General features: G+C 42.6%; 1 protein-coding gene across 1 annotated transcript; it reads right to left on the bottom strand.

The window, feature by feature from the left end:
- Positions 1-11511: 11511 nt before the first annotated feature.
- Positions 11512-12741, bottom strand: gpr84 (G protein-coupled receptor 84; the record flags this gene model as incomplete). The annotated part of the gene is made up of 1 exon (XM_079242126.1): positions 11512-12741. One exon carries the CDS (start codon positions 12739-12741, stop codon positions 11512-11514), a length of 1230 nt encoding a protein of 409 aa, XP_079098252.1.
- Positions 12742-19546: the final 6805 nt, after the last annotated feature.

Raw genomic sequence — 19546 nt, forward strand, 5'->3', positions numbered from 1 at the left:
GCCTTTGTTGAACTGGACTTTCAGAACCTTTGTGCTTTGTGGACAACAAATAACCTGTTGGATAACCTTAAACCTTTGATTCAGCATCCTTTGAAATGAGGATCAGTCGACCTATGAACTCTTGAACTTTTTTTTTTTTTTTTTTTTTTTTTTTTTTGTCTTGTCCAGCATTTAAGCAAGCAGACTGATGTTCTGGATGCTGTGTTCTGCTGAGCAAATTTATTTTGCCAAGGGGAACTTTTGTAGATGTAATGATCCCCTTGTATTTCTTGATTCTTATTTTATTTTTCAATTTGTTTTGGATAATAGCTTGTATTACAGAGTTTATGCTGCTGGACCCGACCGGAAAGGACAGGAAAGGGGCAGAAAGAGAACAGAAAAGAGAACATAAAAAAACAAAAAAAAAACAAAAGAAAGAGATCAATGCATACATGTATATGCACATACATACCCACCTACATATATATGTATATACACTCGCACATACATTATATATATACATATATACATACATACATACATATACACATACATACACATGCATACACACACATGTACACATACATGCATACATAAAGATAGATATACATACATACATATACACATACATACACATGCATACACACACATGTACACATACATGCATACATAAAGATAGATATACATACATACATATACACATACATACACACATATATATATATATATATATATATATATATATATATATATATATATATATATACATATACATACTCATACATACACATACATATACACATACACATACACACACATACACATACACTCACACATATGCATACATATATACATATCCATACACATACATACATACACATACACATAAGTACACACACATACCCACCCACACACATAAATATATACACCCACACAAGCCAACTCTAGATTCGTGGAGAACAAAACCGTTGACAATCATGAGGACCAGAAACTAGCAAGTTAAGTCAAAAAGACAGAAAGAGAGGCACCTGCTGTTAGTGAATAAACTTGCTGGATGACTCAGTGACTGTGACACATGCAGAACATTCATGCAGAACATTCAGAGTGGAACGTGTTTAGAGAAGAGTGATCATGCCAATGTGACCCCGCCCGCCTACAGCTAGAGGAAGGCCAGGAGAACCCAGAGACCCGGGTAACCGACAGTCACCCCCAGGTACAGATCCCAACCCCCCCACTCCAGAGCCAGCCATGCATCTGCCCAGGAGGTGGCGAAGGAGGTGCCCAACCAGAGTCCCCCGCAGTCAGGGGGAACAGGCCCCAGCAGGCCCAGGCCGGCAAGGGCCGATCCCGCCGGGCACCGGCCACCTAGGGCAGACAGAGCGCAGGCCCCAGGGCCCCAAGAGCCCGTGAGCAGCCCCCCGCCCCCGCAGGCAGAGGGCACAGCCCACACCGACGGAGGACCAGGATCCCCAGACTGCCACCCAGCGGCAGCCAGGTCGCACCCCAGCGCACCAGCCGCGCCCCCGGGTACAGGACACCACCCCCCCACCACCAAACCACACACACATATACATGCATACCCCCCCCCCCCCAACACGCACTCCCCTCACACATATACATGCATACCCCCCCCCCCCCCCCCAAACACGCACTCCCCTCTCAACCCCCATCCACACAACCCTCTGCAATCCATGCACATCATCCATCACATATACAACCCCACCCCACCTCTACTCACTCACCCATACCAAGTCACACGAACCCCAATCGCCCCCGCCCCCACACACGCTCACCCCCCCCCCCCCCCCACACACGCTCACACCCCGCCACCCCATCCCTCTACTTCTACCCAACCACACATGCCCCACCAAACACCCCTCCACCACCCATAGCCCCCCTCCAAACTTCACCCTCACTCACACATCCCATTCCGCATATACACCCCCCCTACACACACACACACACACACACACCCTCACTCCTCCAACACAGGCACACCCCAATACAACCCACGCGCCAACATACCCCTCCACACACACATCTACTCATCCTCACACATCCCTATCCCCTACCCACCTATATCCCCAACCCTAATCCCCCCCCCAGCCATCCCACCATCCATCTGTAACCCCATACACCCACTCCCACACATCCTCACCTCACCCCTCCATCATGTCCCATGTGAGATACCTCAGAGGGGGCAGAGGACAGGATGGCCCCGATCAGGGCCCCCATAATTACCGCCCACCACTCCCAGCGTCCCCCCCACCACCCCACAGATGCAGCCGACCCAGCACCCCCCCAGGGCCGGCGACAACCCTCCTACAGCCAGGCCAGCCCAGACTTAGGCCTAATGGACGGCACTCTTCCCCCACCCGTACCCCCCCCCCAGTAAAGCCCCGAGAGCAGGGGCATGAGAAGACCCTATCGTCCCTGCCTCCCCCCCGCTTATGACTGATTGTGAAGTATGTATTAGTTGCAATTAAAACTGAGGGAAGTGCCACGCGGTGTTGGGAGAGGGACCACCTAAGCAGCCCCGCCCACCATACACCGCATGCTCTTCCCCCTGATCATGTGAGTCGTCAGTGTTTTGGTGTTTGGTGTCTAAGTGTAATTAAAACTGGGAGGTGAGCCGAGGCTGGGTGCAGCGATCAAAACCACCTTGATGGCCTTTCTCACCACCCAGCGCCACGTGCACACCTCCCAATACCCTGCCTGTGTGTGATGGGGAGCGGGGAGGAAGAGGGGTTGAGGGATTTAAGTCTGGAGGAAAGTGAGCTTTCCTCCAGAAGGTGAGCCGCCCGCAGCACTGGGCATGCCCCCTACTCCCAGGACAAGCCGGGGACAGCCATCCCCGTAACCAGAGCCTTCGGCGACTCTAACCAGAGAGTCATCACCGACCCAAGAGGGGACCAACTCACCACATGCAGAAGGGGGGCACGAGGACAAAGAGGAGGCGGGGCGGCAGAAGGGGAATCCCAGACCGATTGTCCACCGCCCCCTCACTCACAGAGGACACCCCCACCTGGGGACATGAAGTCCCCCCTTGTCCACACATCGGCACTTCACACTGTCTCAGCACACACCTACAGCCACACACACACACACACACTTCCAGACACATTCAGGTCCACCCAGCCACCCGTTCAGCCCACCCTTAAAACCATCCTCCTGACCCCCACGTCACATCCAAATCTCCCCCACTCCCATCCATCATATCTACACTTATCCACCAACCTACCACACACATGCACCACCCACTCCCCCATACATACACCCCTGCCCCCCCCCCCCCCCCCCCCACACACACACACAGACAGCACGCCCCCCCTCCCCCCTCCTCCCCCCCCCACACACACACCCGTATACATGCACCACCGCCACTCCCCACATACACGCATCACCCCACTCCCCTACACACACGGCACTACCCCCCCCCCCCCCCCACAGACACCACGACACCCCCCCCACACACGCATCATCACACTTCCCCACCCACACACATCCACATACCTATGTACCGCCACCAGTCCTCAACGCACACCCCCTACACACATCCCTCCATACACACTCACATCCCATCCACACTATCAAACACCCCCCACTCAACAAGTCCCAGTGTCGCAACCAGGCACCAGAGCACGTACCTGCCCGCCGCCGCAGCGGCAGGTCCAGGTCAGCCCAGCCCCCCCCCCCCGGCACAAGCCGACCCCCCACCCCCAAGAGACAGGGGACAACCCCGGGCACCGGAGCCCGGGACCCCGCCCAGCCCACCCCACGGCGGCACAGGCGCCCGTTACGGAGTCACGCCCGCCAACCCATCCCCCGCCAGCGACCTCGCCCCGCCGCTGCGCGGCAACTCCAGCCGCTGGCCCATCCAGGTCCACAGTAGGGCTAGAAACCTAGCCACTCCAGCAATGGAGCAGTCAAAATCCCCCCCCCAGGAGCCCACCACAGACCCACAGCCCCCAGAGAACCCCAACCGGCCACCAACCCCGAGCGCAATAAGGTAACATTCTCCCCCCATACTAAGTGATGGAGCTGATCACAGGGGACCAGAGGGAATAAAGTTCAGCTGACTGATCTCTTGAGGAGGCAGACATCATCTCGACACTGATGTGATCTAATAAGAGATTTCTGAACTGCTGGATACACAGACTTTGTTTGCTTTTCCAGTTTAGAAGGATAGTTTTCTTTGCGATACATAAACTGGTGAGGATTAAGTTTGCAGAATTAAATTCTATGTTAATTTCACCCAAGTAACCCAGTAGGCCCAGTTTGGGGTTTGTAGGGATGTTACATTTGAAGCAATTTGACAGATCTTTACATACCTGAAACCAGAATTCCTGGACAGGTGGGCAAGACCACAAAGCATGGTAGTAGCTGTCAGTCGTGTTGCCAGTGCAGTGTGGACAGATGTTTGATTGTGACAGACCCATCCTGAACATCCTGTGTCCTGTATAATGAGTTCTATGCAGAATTTTAAATTGTATTAGTTGCATGTTTGAATTCTTAGTCATTGTAAATGTATTTGAACAGATTTGTGACCATTCATTTTGGTCAAAGTTACTGGATAAGTCTGCTTCCCATTTAGAAGTTGGGAGACATATGGAATCGTCTAGCTTTGATAGTAATCTATATATTTTGGATAACAGTTTCGGGGCATTGAGATTTAAGAATTCTGCAGCCCTGATAGGTAGCTGCAAGTTTAATTGATCAGGGGTGTATTTCTTACCTATAATAGATTTAAGTTGGTGGTATTCTAAGAATTTTGTGCTGCTGATTTCATATCGTGAAGTAATTGTATCAAAAGGGAGAAAGTTCCCATTTTCTATTAAATGTTCTAACTGTTTTATTCCTTTATTCTTCCACTGAGGGAAGTTTATCATTTTCCGGTTTTGCTGGATGTCGGGATTGTTCCAAATAGGTGTAAGTTTGCATGGAATATGCAAGGATTTGGTTAGTTTAAGAAATTCCCACCAGGCCATTAGTGAGGAGCTGATATTAATGCTTTTAAAGCATTTTTGGCGTTTGACAGCTGTGCTGATAAATGGCAGGTCTGAAATTGCCATATCCTCACACATAGCTTCTTCTATATTAAGCCATGGTTCATCTAGATAGCTAGGTTTAAGCCATTTAGAGATGTATTGTAGTCTATTGCTTATAAAGTAATTTTGGAAATTAGGCAAGTCTAAGCCACCGCTATCTTTAGTCTTCTGGAGTGTTTTTAGACTAATCCGTGGTGGTTTGTCTTTCCAGAGAAATCTAGTAACATTAGAGTCCAGCGATTTAAACCAGGTGGAGGGAGGTTTAATGGGGATCATTGAAAACAGATAATTGATTTTAGGTAGAATCATCATTTTTATAGTTGCAACTCTTCCCATTAGTGATATGGGTAAAGATTTCCACCGTGTGAGATCGTCCTCAACTGTTTTTAGTAGAGGGACATAATTTAGCTTTATAAGGTCTGACAGTCTGGGTGAGATGTTTATTCCCAAGTATCTAATATCTCCTGACTGTAAAGCAGTGTCAGGAGTATTATGGAAGGGACAGTTGATGGGTAGAACGGTGGTTTTAGACCAATTAATGGAATATTCAGAAATTGATGAGAATTTATTGATGAGTGCGATTGTCTGACAGATGGATGATTGTGAATTTTGAAGGAAAAGTAATACATCATCAGCATAAAGACTGGTCTTATGCTCCATATTTCTACAGTTAATGCCTTTAATGTCTTTGTTTTGTCTAATGCTAGCTGCTAAGGGTTCAATAAAGATTGCAAAAAGTGAGGGGGAGAGTGGACAGCCTTGTCTGGTGCCTCTCTGCAATCTGAAGCTGTGAGAAGTTTGATCATTTGTCCTGACGCATGCATTTGGATTGCTATACAGTATCTTTATCCAGTCGATAAACGATGAGCCAAACCCGAATTTTCTTAATGTTGCAAATAAGAATTTCCAGTTCACCCTGTCAAATGCTTTTTCAGCATCTAGAGAGATTATTGTAGTTTCCAGGTTATGTATGGTGGCATAATCAATTAGATTTATTAGTCTGCGCGTATTAGTGGTGGAATGTCGTCCCTTGATAAATCCTGTTTGATCAGGATGTATGATAAGTGGAGTTATTTTTTCTAGTCTTGTAGCAAGCACTTTACTGATTATTTTAAGATCTACGTTCATTAGTGATATTGGACGATAACTAGATGGGAGTTTGGGGTCTTTTCCTGGTTTTAGTATTACTGTAATACTAGCCAAATTCATGTTTTGAGATATTCGACCTTTTTCCTTAATTTCTGAAGCCATTTTATAAAAAGTGGGTGCTAGTATAGACCAAAATTCTTTATAATATTCAACTGGAAAACCGTCTGGTCCTGGAGCTTTATTGCTGGGCATGTGTTTTAAAGCTTCATGTAGTTCCCCTACTGAAATGGGTGCGTCCAAAACCATTTCCTGATCCTGTTGTAACTTTGGAAGATTGAGGTAGCTGAGAAATTCCTCAATGCTGTTGTCTGATGGATCTGTTTCTGAGGAATATAAGGTTTTATAGAAATCCCTAAATGTGTCATTTATTCCATCAAGATCATGGAGGATATTTCCTCTTGAATCTTTAACAGAGGAGATGGTTGTTTTCTCCTTGTTTGCTTTTAATTGATTTGCGAGAAATCTTCCAGATTTGTTGCTATGTTCAAAATTCTCTAAGCGAAGTCTTTGTAGCAAAAACTGGGTTTTTTGGTTAATTATTTCATTCAGCTCTAGTTTAGCCTTTCTTATGTGATTCAGCACTTGCTCTTCTGGAGAAGCCTTGTAGGCATCTTCTAGTGATTTTATTTTAAGCTCTAGTTCAGATATTTTTGAACTCTCCTTCTTTTTCTTATGTGATGAAAATGAAATTATTTTCCCTCTCATTACTGCTTTTCCTGCCTCCCAAAGAACACAAGCTGATGTTCCTGGTATGTCATTGTTTTCTATATACAAAGACCACTCCCGTTTGAAGTAACTGATAAAATCAGGATCTTTAAGTAATGATGTATTAAGTCTCCATTTGCTATAAGATGGTTTAGTTTTCTTATTCATTAGGGTAAATGATACTGGTGCGTGATCACTGATAGTGATGGAATGGATTTTAGTTTCTGAGATACTGTTCATCATAGAGCTGTTAGTGAGGAAGTAGTCTATTCTGGAGTATGAGTGGTGGACAGATGAAAAGTAAGTGTACTCTCTAGCAGTGAGGTGTTGTGAGCGCCAGACATCACAAAGACCAAAATCCTCCATATATTGTTTAACAACTCTTGCTGACTGCCAGACCCTATGTTTCCCTGCTCCGCCCCCCTTGTCCATCCCAGAGTTTAAGGTCATGTTGAGGTCGCCCCCAATGATAAGTGTATTATCAAGGTGATCATATAGTAAGGAGAAGAAGGAATGAAAAAAGGAGGGGTCATCAGTGTTTGGGCCATAAATATTTGCAATGCATAACTTCATGTTTAGGATAGATAATGTCATTATTATGAATCTTCCACCTGGGTCTAAAATTATATTATTAGCAGTAAAATGAATTTTCCTGTTTATCAGAATGGCTACTCCTCTTTGTCTTGAGTTGAAGCAGGCCGAGTACACGTGAGGGAACTGTACTGTAGAGAGTACGTTAGCTGTTGTTTTTAATAAATGAGTCTCCTGTAGCAGGACAATGTCTGCCTGTAGATCATTCAATCTGCTAAACACCTTCAACCTCTTCTCCCTGGAACCAGCTCCCCGTATATTCCACGTAACAAACCTCAGGGTGGTCATGCTCAAGCTACTGAAGTGTTTCTATAAAAGTATGTGTGTGTTTGTGTGTGTGCAAGCCCACATTAATGCATGCATGCTGCGTGTAGATTGTGTGCGTATATAAATTCATCTGTGTGTACAATGTTCCTATATGTCTGTCCACATGCTTAGAGTGTGTGTGAGAGTTGGGGGTGAGTGTTGATGTGATTAAACGTGCTCTGTGTTGTAGGTGTGTTATGTGCATGACATTTAGTGTCTGTGTCATGTGGATGTACGTGCGTACCCTACCTATTATTGTTGGTATGGCATAATAGAATGAAAGAGCAGCTAGAAAGGAAAGGAGTGAGAAAAGCAAACAACTACAACTACACATAAAAAGAAATAGCACAAACAAAAGAGCAAAAACAAAAGCCCTAAAGGGGGGGGGGGGGGGGGGGGGGGGGGGGGAGGAAAAAAAAGGCCAAAAAACAAAAACAGAACAAAACGAAAGCAACAACAACAGCAAATTTACAAAGACTGGCAGTAAATGTACAGTTCTGAATTACCATAATTAATGTGCTTATAGCAGATTAACATGTAAATTTAACAATAATTAGCTGTATGAGTGATAGATATTACCTGAGGTTAGTAGAGCCAGGGGGTGGTATTTTTGTCACGGTAAAGCTGTCCATTGACGAACAATTTGTCCACCGCGATGACTGCACGGGATCCTTCGTCTCTGAGCTTCTTCCGGATGGGAAACAGGACCCTGCGTCTCTCCAGAATCTCTTTGGGAAACTGATTATTTACACTAAAATCGGTCCCGCGGAGTTCCGGACCTCGATCCCTCACCTGCTCTTTCTGCTTGTAGCTCACGAACTTGGCTACAATCGGTCTGGGTCTGCGGCTGTCCGGTCTTTTCCCACCTAAGCGATGAACTCGGTGAAATGAGATGTTCCTCACCGCGTCTTCGGGTAGCTTCAGCTTGGTTTAGATAAAGGATCTGATTGTTTGCTCTGGATCCTCTTCTTGTTGCTCCGGGATTCCTGCGAAGACCAGGTTGTCCCTCATGCTGCGCGCCTGGAGATCGATCACAGTTTCCTTTATTTTTTTATTTTCCTCTGTGAGTCGAGTCATTCCCTCGTTGAGAGAAGTCACCGTCTCCCTGAGGCTGGCGTTCTCTGCGGCCAGAGACTCCACCTGCTTTTGGCTGAATTCCAGCGACTCCCGCAGCGACTGAAACTCCCGGTGGAGAACTTCCAACAGGCCCAGACGAGCGTCGAAGCTGGCGAGATTTTTGTCAATGGACATCAGGATGTCCGAGGTGTCGTCCCCGTTAGAGGACGTCGCTCCGGGTGAGTCTTCTTTCCGGCTTCTCTTGGAGGTTGAAGCGGATCTGGGCGCAGACGGAGTCGGTGTTTGGCTTGTCTTGCCCATGACGATGCGGATGAAACACTCGTCAATAAACTCCGACAAGCTGGTGAGATCCTCCTCGCTTTGCTCCAGAGTTTACCTTGAATAAGACTTTTTAATTATTTGCTTCCAGAAACAGTTTTAAGATTATATTGGCAAGAATATGATGTAGAATGAATATTTGTTTTCACGCGCCTTGACTAAATCTGCCGTCTCGCAAAATTTACGTCACTGTCACATCACTTACCTGCGCCTCTCTCACTTACCTCGCGCCTCTCTCACTTACCCGCGCCTCCCACTCACTTACCCGCGCCTCCCACTCAGGGACAAACTGTCATGTCTATTTTGATGTAAATTGTTTTATAATGTAAAGCACTTTGTATTGTTTTAAGCACAAAAAGTGCTATACAAATAAAGTTTGATTTGATTTGATTTGACACTATACAGCTAAGCCAATTGAGTTCATTTGACTTCTGATACTACTTGCTGCTTACTGCTGGTGTGCTTGGAGGCACTGCTACCAAACCTTACACATTCATTCACCAACTGCTCTCTATGCACTTGGACACTTAGACAGAAATATTGCTATCCTGTTTCTGTTGTTTCGCCTTTGTTGAACTGGACTTTCAGAACCTTTGTGCTTTGTGGACAACAAATAACCTGTTGGATAACCTTAAACCTTTGATTCAGCATCCTTTGAAATGAGGATCAGTCGACCTATGAACTCTTGAACTTTTCAGAATACATGGTTTAGGATTATTGCTTATCTTTTGAGTCATGGTTTTCTCCTGGCAGAGGTGTTTTTTTTCCTGGAGTGTTAGGGCGGAGTCTGAAGTGTTGATCGAACACACCTGCAGCTCATCTGGCACTGGCTATTTAAAGACCTGCAGGCGCTCCAGTCTTTGCCAGATTATCGCACAGTATCTGTGGTAAATCTGGCTCCCTTGAGAATTCTGTGTTCTCGTTAACCATTGTCTTTTACTCCTTCTTGTGACTGCCTTGCCTCACCTGGATCCACTCCACCAGTTGAAGAGCCATCCCCAGCTGATCAACCTCCCCGCTCCTGAGATCTTGACTACCCTCTCCAGCCTATAAACCACCCCTGGACAAAGCAAGCCTCATTTTCTCAGTCAAAGACTTAATTTGTTTGGACTTTGCTAATCATCTACTCCTCCTAGAGAGATACTACCTGGACAGAACAACAAATCGATACACCAGACTGTATCTCTCTGTCTGCATTTTGGGTCCAACCTAGTGTGGCAGTTTTTTCCCTGCTGTGACTTTGCCTTTTGCCTGTTTATGTGCTGTTTCTTTTCCTCTGAGCTAAACTAGATTTTCTTAGTCCTTCTACTTATTTATATACACTGGAACACACATGATACACCACCATTACAAAAGTCATGCAAGCAACATTACCTAATGTAATGGAAAAAAGAAAATCTTATGTGTTTTTAGATAATTCTTGCCAAATACATCAGGTTAGTAAGTAATATGTCTTTTCATTCTGGAGATGGTGTAAAACTCCCTTTGGGGTTTCTTGAAGCCACAGGTTTCCTGTTGTGCCATATATCGTCATCTTCACACCAGAGAAGGGGTCGCTGGAAATGTTGAAGCTGAAACTAAGGCTACACCATTATTTCTAAATGATTTAAAAAAAAAAAAAAAAAGAGTAAAAGGAGAGATCAGAGCGACTCTTTAATGTAATCTCATAGTGACACCAATAGGGCTTTACAAATTGTTCACATCTTTAAAAAAGATTGATTTCATTTTAATCAGTCAAATTGAAACTGGCTGATTAAGGAAGCTGTCTATAATTTTAAATCTATTGTTTAGTCTCTGACACAAGTGGCTCTCAAAATCACTTTCCACTTTCCAGCTGCAGAAAAACTATTTCTGAGATGTCTACAAACAGCCTCAGTTCCTGAAAGAAATGCTTTCAACACAGCCCTAACGTGCCTGCACATGAGAAAAATGCACACACGCTAATTGGATGTTTTCGTTTGTCAGCAGACAAAGTACAGAGTTGAGACACAATGAAGAGTCACAAGTTTCTGAATCACTAAAATGATGTGTTATCTGTTATAAATATCCTGCAACTGTGTAACACTGGCCATTTTTGTTACAGGATGTGAAGTGACTCAAGACTCTGTCATGATCTTACCATTACATGTGTATTTGAAATTATTATTCATCACATAAATTACATACTGTACAACTTAAACATAAAGCATTTTCTGAAATATATATATTAAAAAAACAATATTGCACTGAAATATGTAAAATAAATTAGGCAAATCACTCATAAAAGCAGATTTTGAAATAAAAGTAAATTAATTCAGTTGACATTGTGCTACATAAAAAAATCTGGAAAGCTTGAAGTTTAGGAACTCTGCACCTGCCACCGAGTCCACAGGCAGGTGAAGGGTGCCGTAGCTCTGGTGAGCAGCACATAGTAGGCCTGTCGAAACTGTCTGTTCATGACCACATAGAGAACAGGGTTAATGCAGCTGTTGAGCCACGTGAGGTTTGCACAAAACATGTGCAGAATCTGCGGGGCACGAATGTGTTTGTCAGCTATGTTAAGCAAAAGAAAGGGGACATAGCAGCACACAAAAAACAGAAAAACAGTGAAGCACATGCGTGTCACACGTTTGAATTCATGATCATCTCCTGAAGTTGCAGACTGGGAAGATGGGGCAGCAGGTGCTGGAGAATGTGCTTGGACATCATCTGGAGCAGGCTTGTCAGCGGCTGCTGAATTTGAGGCTGTTTCTGTGCTCTGGGTTGGCAGGAATGACTTCTCATGTGATACTTCACCAGTATTTTCAATTGGTTCTACTTGGCTGCTCACATCAGAGCTGCATGACTTCATTCCGCTCTCAACTCCACTGTCATCTGTTCTTTGGACTGAAAGAGCAGGTTTCCTAACAGAAGAGCGTCGGCTGAGCCTGTAACGGAGCAGCGCTTGTGATGCGACTTTGACTCGTCTGTAAATGAGCAGGTAGAACGCTCCAACACAGCTCAGACCAACAAAAAAGTAGAAGAATAGCAGGATGGTGGTGTACGGCCGGCCCCTGATACGATGGAAGCTGCATGTACACACCTGCGGCACAAAAACATAGACGGACCAGAGTGGACTAAAGCTGGCCAGGCCTAGTCCCCATGCTGAGATCAAGAGCAAAATAAGTCCATGGATAGAAAAAATACGGTCAAACAATGTCCTTTTTGCAACCAAGAGGTATCTGCTCACCGCCACTAGGCAGAGGGTGAGAATGGATACAGAGTTAGAGACGAAGAGGAGCAGGCCAAAGATTCTGCACCAGAGCGGACCACTGCGCCATCTGAGGTGTAGGTAGGAATCTACCGAGATGGGCTGCAGTATGGCGCAGTACAGGAGGTCGGCTACAGCCAAGTTGACAATGAGCACATTGAAGCGGGTCCTCAGACGTGGATCCAAAGCGAAGGCTAGAATGGTCATCAGGTTCCCCACCGTGCCAGAGATGGTTACAATGCATCCCCACAGCACAGCAAAGTACCTGTAGCCTTCAACTGAAGGGCTGTAGCAGGAGAAGAGGTCTTCCTGGGATTGGTTTGTTTGATTCATCTGCATCCTGTATGATTAAAAAAGTGTTTTACATCATTACAATGTGTTCATGGAAAGTAAAACTCTGCAGTCAGCTGTGGAGGAAGTTGCAAGTGGACTAAACTTTACCACTTCCTTTTTCTCTAGGTGGCTAAAACCTTTCATCTCTTTGTTTTATTGCATTCATGGGTTTTACTCTTTATATTTTCAAGAATACACATTTCTGTTGTTTTACCTGATATTCAGCTCATATTTAAAATAGCAGGGTTTCAAGTAATCAGGACAACGGCTCAACAACTGGCTTCAGCTGTCTCTTGAAGATAAGTATGTTTAATCTAATTTGAAATAATAATAAAAAAATCCTCAAAAAGTAGTTATATTGATTTAACTGTTCCCTTTTAATTAAAGCTTAACTAGAACTACATTAAAGTCCCTGTTTTTAAAGCAAAAGACTAAAAATTCTTCACCTTAAGATTATTCTGCTGTCTTCCAGTCGATGTGTCTTTAAGCCCTTCTTCTGGTAGTCTGGTGGGCTGACCAAGTCTCTTCCTGCCTATATTACAGTATGTGTGCTTCTTTAATACTGAAGTACCCTTGCTATGATGAAATAGCATGAGGTAATGTTTCTATTTCTCGTTTAAAATAAGGAAGAGAGAACTTGGGTGTTTTCCCAGTTTTTAAGGAGGACAATCTGTTGCCGTAGTAGTTTCAGCATGAGCAAAATGGTTTTGTGGCTGACAAGTCTGACTGCATGCAAGCCAACGAAAAAATGAACAATTTAGTCAAATTTAAAGTGTAACAATCACTGCCTGTTGCCCCCCTCCTGTCACTTAGCAGCAGTATTTTTCCACCTCTGCTCCACTCTACCTGCCAGCCACTCCCACCTCCTCAGCCCAAGGCTGCTCACCTTCCTTTGCAGCTGCATCTCATCCTAATTGGTCCTCTCCAGCACTCTCATTCCTTGCCAGATTGTTCTTCTGCAGTATGGGAGACTTTCCAGCGTTCCTTTGTCTGATTACCCAGTGCTGACTCTGCCTGTTCTCAACTTGCTCTCCTTTCCTGCCTCCTGGTAAACTGACCTGCCTTCCGTCCCTTACCTGGTGTCTCTTCTCCTGTGGACTGCTTATCTAGCTTGAATCCTTCTGCCTGCCTCAAACCACTGCTCTGCCTTCTCCTCACTGGTGCCTTATTTCATTGTGGTGAAAATAAAGGTCACCACCAACTGTTCGTGCTTCCAAGCTTTCTGGGTTCAAACCACACCCGTTTCAGTGCAGTTTGGCCAAAAATGGACCAAGCAGATCGCACTTCTCCTCAATCTCGCCTAGCCCGAGTAGGAGGAATGCCCCAGCAGCATGAGGCCCAGATAGCCATCAGCGCTGTAGAGGCTGGTCAGTCAGCTTCAGCTCTGGAGTGAGTACGAACCTTGCTAGCCACCCAGGTACAACAGATTACTGCTTCCATGACCCTACATGCTGCCTCTGCCCCAAGTCCGAAAAGATTAATCAGGAGATGGAGACAGCACTCCACTGCATGGTCTCAAGCTTGCCGCCACCTGGTCAAAGCACCTGCTGTGGATTGAACATACCCACAATTCCCCTACCAGTTCCGCCAAAGGGTTCTCTGCCTTCCAGTCTGCCTATGGCTTCCAACCTCCCCTGTTTCCAGTCTAGGAAGAGGAGGAGACAGTCTACTCATCTGTCGCTGTTGCCAGACATGGACACAGACCAGGTCGGCACTCCTTCAGGCCACAGATGGGTGTTCACCAGCTGCCAATCATGCAAGTCAAATTTCTTCGTACTGGGAAGCCAGTTCATTGATGATGAATAAACTTCTGATTATCATATTGATTCTAAGAAAAACTGGGGAGAAAATTCAAATTTTTTAAATATGAAGTCTTTATTTGGCCCATTTAACTTTTTTTTTTCTTCAAATTAACATTTTTTTTGTACAGTTTCCATTCATGAACGTATAAGTCTTAGTAGTTCAGTCTTCTGCTTGCTGCAATCTATTAGGAGCTATATATGAGATTGTCTACAATGGGATTTTAGCCAAAGTTTCTACCATTAAGAGGTGCAAAGGGGCTCTGAAACTGTGTGTCTCAAATATGATACACTTGGTTTATAAGGTTAGCATCAGAGTAACAAAAGGCTCACAAAAGTATATATAGCTTTGGCATAATGTTATTATTGTAAACTCAAAACCCAGATCCAGTGGAGGCGAGAGCCATGTATCTGAAGATCAAATAATTTTGTTGTATATTTTCTAAAACTTATGACAAAATATAATAGAGATGTATATAATATAAAAATTCCCTTAATAAAAAGCAAAACAAAACTGAGGTCCCAAATAAAATATAAATGAGAAACAGGCTGAAGAGCAGCTGATTAAACACAAAGGTTGAAGTACACTGGTGAAACAAATTAACTGACAATGGAAAGCAAGAGAGATGTACTTTATGTCACCAAAGGGAACTTAAATAAGTCAAACAGGAAATAAAACATGTCACACAAGGCAGACAACTTTTAAGATGAGTCAAAAATTGAAACAAAAATAAATTAAAACTCAAACTAAAATTCTCAACTAAGATTTTTTTCTTTGATTTAGAGATGCAATTTAAACTTGTATTTGTTGCCCTCCAAAGCGCTCATGAGTGTAAAAAATATTTTCACATCTCTTTATAACAATGAAAACTGTAAACTGCCTTTACCAACAATGACAAACTGCAAAAATTCTCTAGTTTGTCAATAAAGTAAATGCAGCTGTTTGTGTAAAGTCAGTCCATAAAATAATCTGGAGTCACAGAGAAATATGAAAGAGGTGACAGAAGTTATACAGATGAATCTGCAGTTTATATTTTACACAGTTTTTAACTACTGCTATGCTCAACTCACAGTTTAACAACTCACAGAGTATCAGAGACTTCAGTGAGAATGCAGAAGGCCTTACCACCAAACACAGCTTGTCCCTTTTAGTTTTAACTTCCTGTTTCTGTCACAGAAGACAATCTGGTAAAACCCCAAGTGCTGAAAGTGACATTACAGACAAGCTTTGAACACTGTGTCATATCCATACTCAAACGAACGGCCATCCACCGTGATATTAATGTATTTGGAACTACATAACCCCTTATTTGCCCATAAGGTGAAACACAACTTACATTTATACGTAACGTAACAAAAAAAAATTCAGATGACCAAAGTAATGTTATCATGGATGTTCAGCATTTCCTTATTTCTTACGTGTGGAGGTGAAAGTTTAAAAAAACATGACAATGACAAATAAATCTGGTTCCAAACTACTTTGTGCCTCTTGTTTTGTTTTTGTTTTTTTATGTAATTAAATTCCAGGGTTAGAATTATTTAGGCCTAATGGGGATAAAGGGAAATCTAAAGAAGAGTAATGCTATGACACTGACTTTACATAACAAGAAATATAAAACATCCTAATATATTTCTGTTTTCTTTCTTTTTTAAATTTACATGTTAGAAAAACAAGCAGAATATAGGTCTCCAGACTAATTTGCTCAGATGCATAACAGATGAAGTGATTATTTATGCAACAGAAGATCATACAGTACTTGAAAAACCCATCCATTTCCACTCTGTTTTAAGACTTCCTCCCATTCATGTCACTGGACTCTTGGTTCCCCGGTTGTCATAAAGTCAGAGTGGGGCACATTCTGAACATGGCCCCCAAAATACCTGGGGCCAGACCAGAGACAAATTAACCTTGCAAACATGCATACCCTCACTAATATAGTAAATACCCACTCTTATGCTGTTGTTTTTTTTGTTATTTTTTTGTCTCCGTCACAGGGTTAGACAAGGTTGGTCCTAGGGATGGCTGCTGACACTATTTGACACTATTTTTAGTAGCAAAGTCTTTCATCTCAAATTTTAAAATGAAGTTTTTGTTTAATGCAAAAGCTTGTCATCGGCATCATTTTAGTGGTGAACAATAAAAATAGCAAGCTTTTCTCAAAAATTAACCATAAACATAACAGAATTATATTTTGTAATAACTATTATATAAAAGTCATAATAATAATTATGGGGGACACCACAAAGCACTTGTGTTTAGCATACTCAAAAGGCTAGCAGCATCCCTGAAACTTGCAGAAAAACCTACAAATTCCACACAGAAAAACCATTGTTAAGGTTCAAACTAATTAAACTTCTATCTGTCAGCAGCAATGATCTTAAGTCCACCACCGCTGCACTGCCCTTTGAAACAGTAAGGTGAATTTCCATACAAACATAGAAGTGGGAGTAATTAAATTATATCCCAATAATGGCTTGGAAATGCAAAATCCAATGTTTCTAAAAGTGACAATTTGTTTGTTGTTATACAGCTTTCCAACCATCTCTCCCAGAATATACAGGGTGATAAAAGCATTTCCAGTGTGTAGCTTTAACATGTGGATGAACAGCAGAGTTTGTTGCAGTCGATCTGCAGCACAGATAACCAGACAGTTACACTCGAGACGACCACCAGGGGGAGCAACAGGCTGCACAATCAGTTCAGACTGGCAGGTCATTGCCTACAAAGTTGCTTTCTGATGGTATTTGTATTGAATCTGGATAGATTAAAAACTTCATGATATATTTTAAAGAGAACTAACTTTATATACCTTTGCTGGAAAAGAAAGAAGTAGCTCATTTCAGAATTTAAGCTTTAAATGTTCTATTAGCTGGGACACTTTAGAGCACCGAAAACAAGTTATGGTCTCTTCTTTAATGCAAATATTATATGGTGTCCACCCTTTATTCTTAGAATAATACATTTTCATTTCTTACAGTAGTATACCACTTTACCTCAGTCTATGTAATAAAAAAAAGTTTTTGACAAGCGAGGACAGCAGTATTTCTGCATCATGTTCACATTTGGCTTCTTCTTTATATATGTTGGAGCTTTAACATGCATGTGTGGATAAACAGTAAAGTGTGTTAAGATAAGTCAGTTATGTCTGGATATATGCTAAAAAATATTTATCAGTAATACATAGTGATTATTTTAATGAAACTGTGACATGTTTCACTTTCAATACTAACTTTTCATCCTGTATCATGAATAAAGTGTCACTATAGTATGTATGAATCATCAGGACGGCTGTAGCTTGGGAGGGAAGAGCAGTCATATAAGGATTGATTGCAGGCTTCACCTGACTACATGTGTACTGTCCTTAGGCAAGACACTGAACCCTGCACTGACCTTCGATGTGCCTATGAGGGCATAAGTGTGTGTGTGTGAATGGGTGACTACAGTGTACAGCGCTTTGAGTGGTTGACATGACTGGAAAAGTGCTATGTAAGTACAAGTCCATTTGCCATCCATTACATTCTGTGTACCTTGAGGTTTTGGTACAGTTTTGTTTTTTGTTTGTTTATTCTTCCAGTTTTTCATATTCAAACATTATGTCAACCACATCTTAAAGAAAAATTTTCTACTTTCTATTTAATCACATATATTCATATAAGGTTTATATTGTGAACATTGCAAATGAGGAACTTTACAAAGTAAAGAAAATAATGGATGAAAGAAAGTATTTCTTTTTCAAATGTTCGGCTTTTATTTTAATTGTGCATAAGCCAGAGTTATCTCTGTTGTCTGAGTAAAGTAAACATTGGGATGGTGATAGTTTGAGCTATTTTCTGAATTTCTGAACACCAAACCATAAATCAGTTGGAAAAGTGATGAGCAAATGAATCTAAAAAAAAAGTGAGGAGTTGTCTGAAATATGAACCTTTTCCGAAGCAGCGCTCGGAATGCAATTTTGTCTCATCTATAAATGAGCAGGTGTACTCCAGCACAGCTCAGACCAACAAAAAGAAGAAGGGTAGCAGGATGATGGTGTAAGGTTGGCCCCTGGTATGATGGAAGCTGCATGTGCACACCTGACGGACAAAAACATCGACACAGACTGGGGAAAAGCTGGCCAGGCTTTGCTCTCATGCTGAGATCAAGAGCAAAATAAGTCCATGGTTAGAAAATCCACAATCCAACACAACTATTTTTGCAGCCGCCTGCTCACAACCAGCCAGAGGGTAAAAACTGAAATGTTGTTTATAAAGAAAGACAAGCCAAGACTCGGCATTTGGTTCCAAATCGAAGGCTAGAAGAGTCATCAGGTTCTTCACTCTGCCAAAGATGGTTACAATGAAACAATCAAGAATTAATCTCTCCACTTTATAAATGTTTAACGTCAGTGTGGGCAAACTGGGAGTTGATGGTGGTGCAGTGGCAGGTGCAGTTATACATCACAGTCACTGAGGAAACAAAATAAAAGCTCACATTACCATTTAAGTTGCTAAATTATATACTTTAACTGTACTGCTGTACTGAGGTAATATATTAAATACTTGAAGGAAAAAGCCTTTTTGTCCCGATTATCATGCTGAGTAAAATATAATACAGTTTAGTGCTACTTTCTAACCTAAAGAAATGTTAAATGTTGGTGCAAACAAATTAAAAAAATTATGTTTAAGTATTTTTCAATCAGACTGTTTATTTCTCACCTTGAGTTGACATTTTTGTCTTTTCATATGTTAGTATCACTGTCAGCCGTTACTAACTAGTCTTATCAGACTTCATCTAAGATGTTGTTATGGTGTTATGTCATGTGCAACATCTCAGTGCTTCATCTTTTTAAAACTGCACATTGGCTACTTATTGCATTTAATCTTTGAGGAGTTATGAGTACTTAATTGTATAACAAAATTAATCAATAATTTATTTCTTATACACTACTGTTAACAAATGAAAGTAATAAAAATGACAAATCAACATTTCATACAACCATAAATTCAGTTTAATGATATTATATATAATTTCC

Source organism: Telmatherina bonti (genome assembly GCF_933228915.1).
Source record: "Telmatherina bonti genome assembly, chromosome: 6".
Taxonomy (NCBI): domain Eukaryota; kingdom Metazoa; phylum Chordata; class Actinopteri; order Atheriniformes; family Telmatherinidae; genus Telmatherina; species Telmatherina bonti.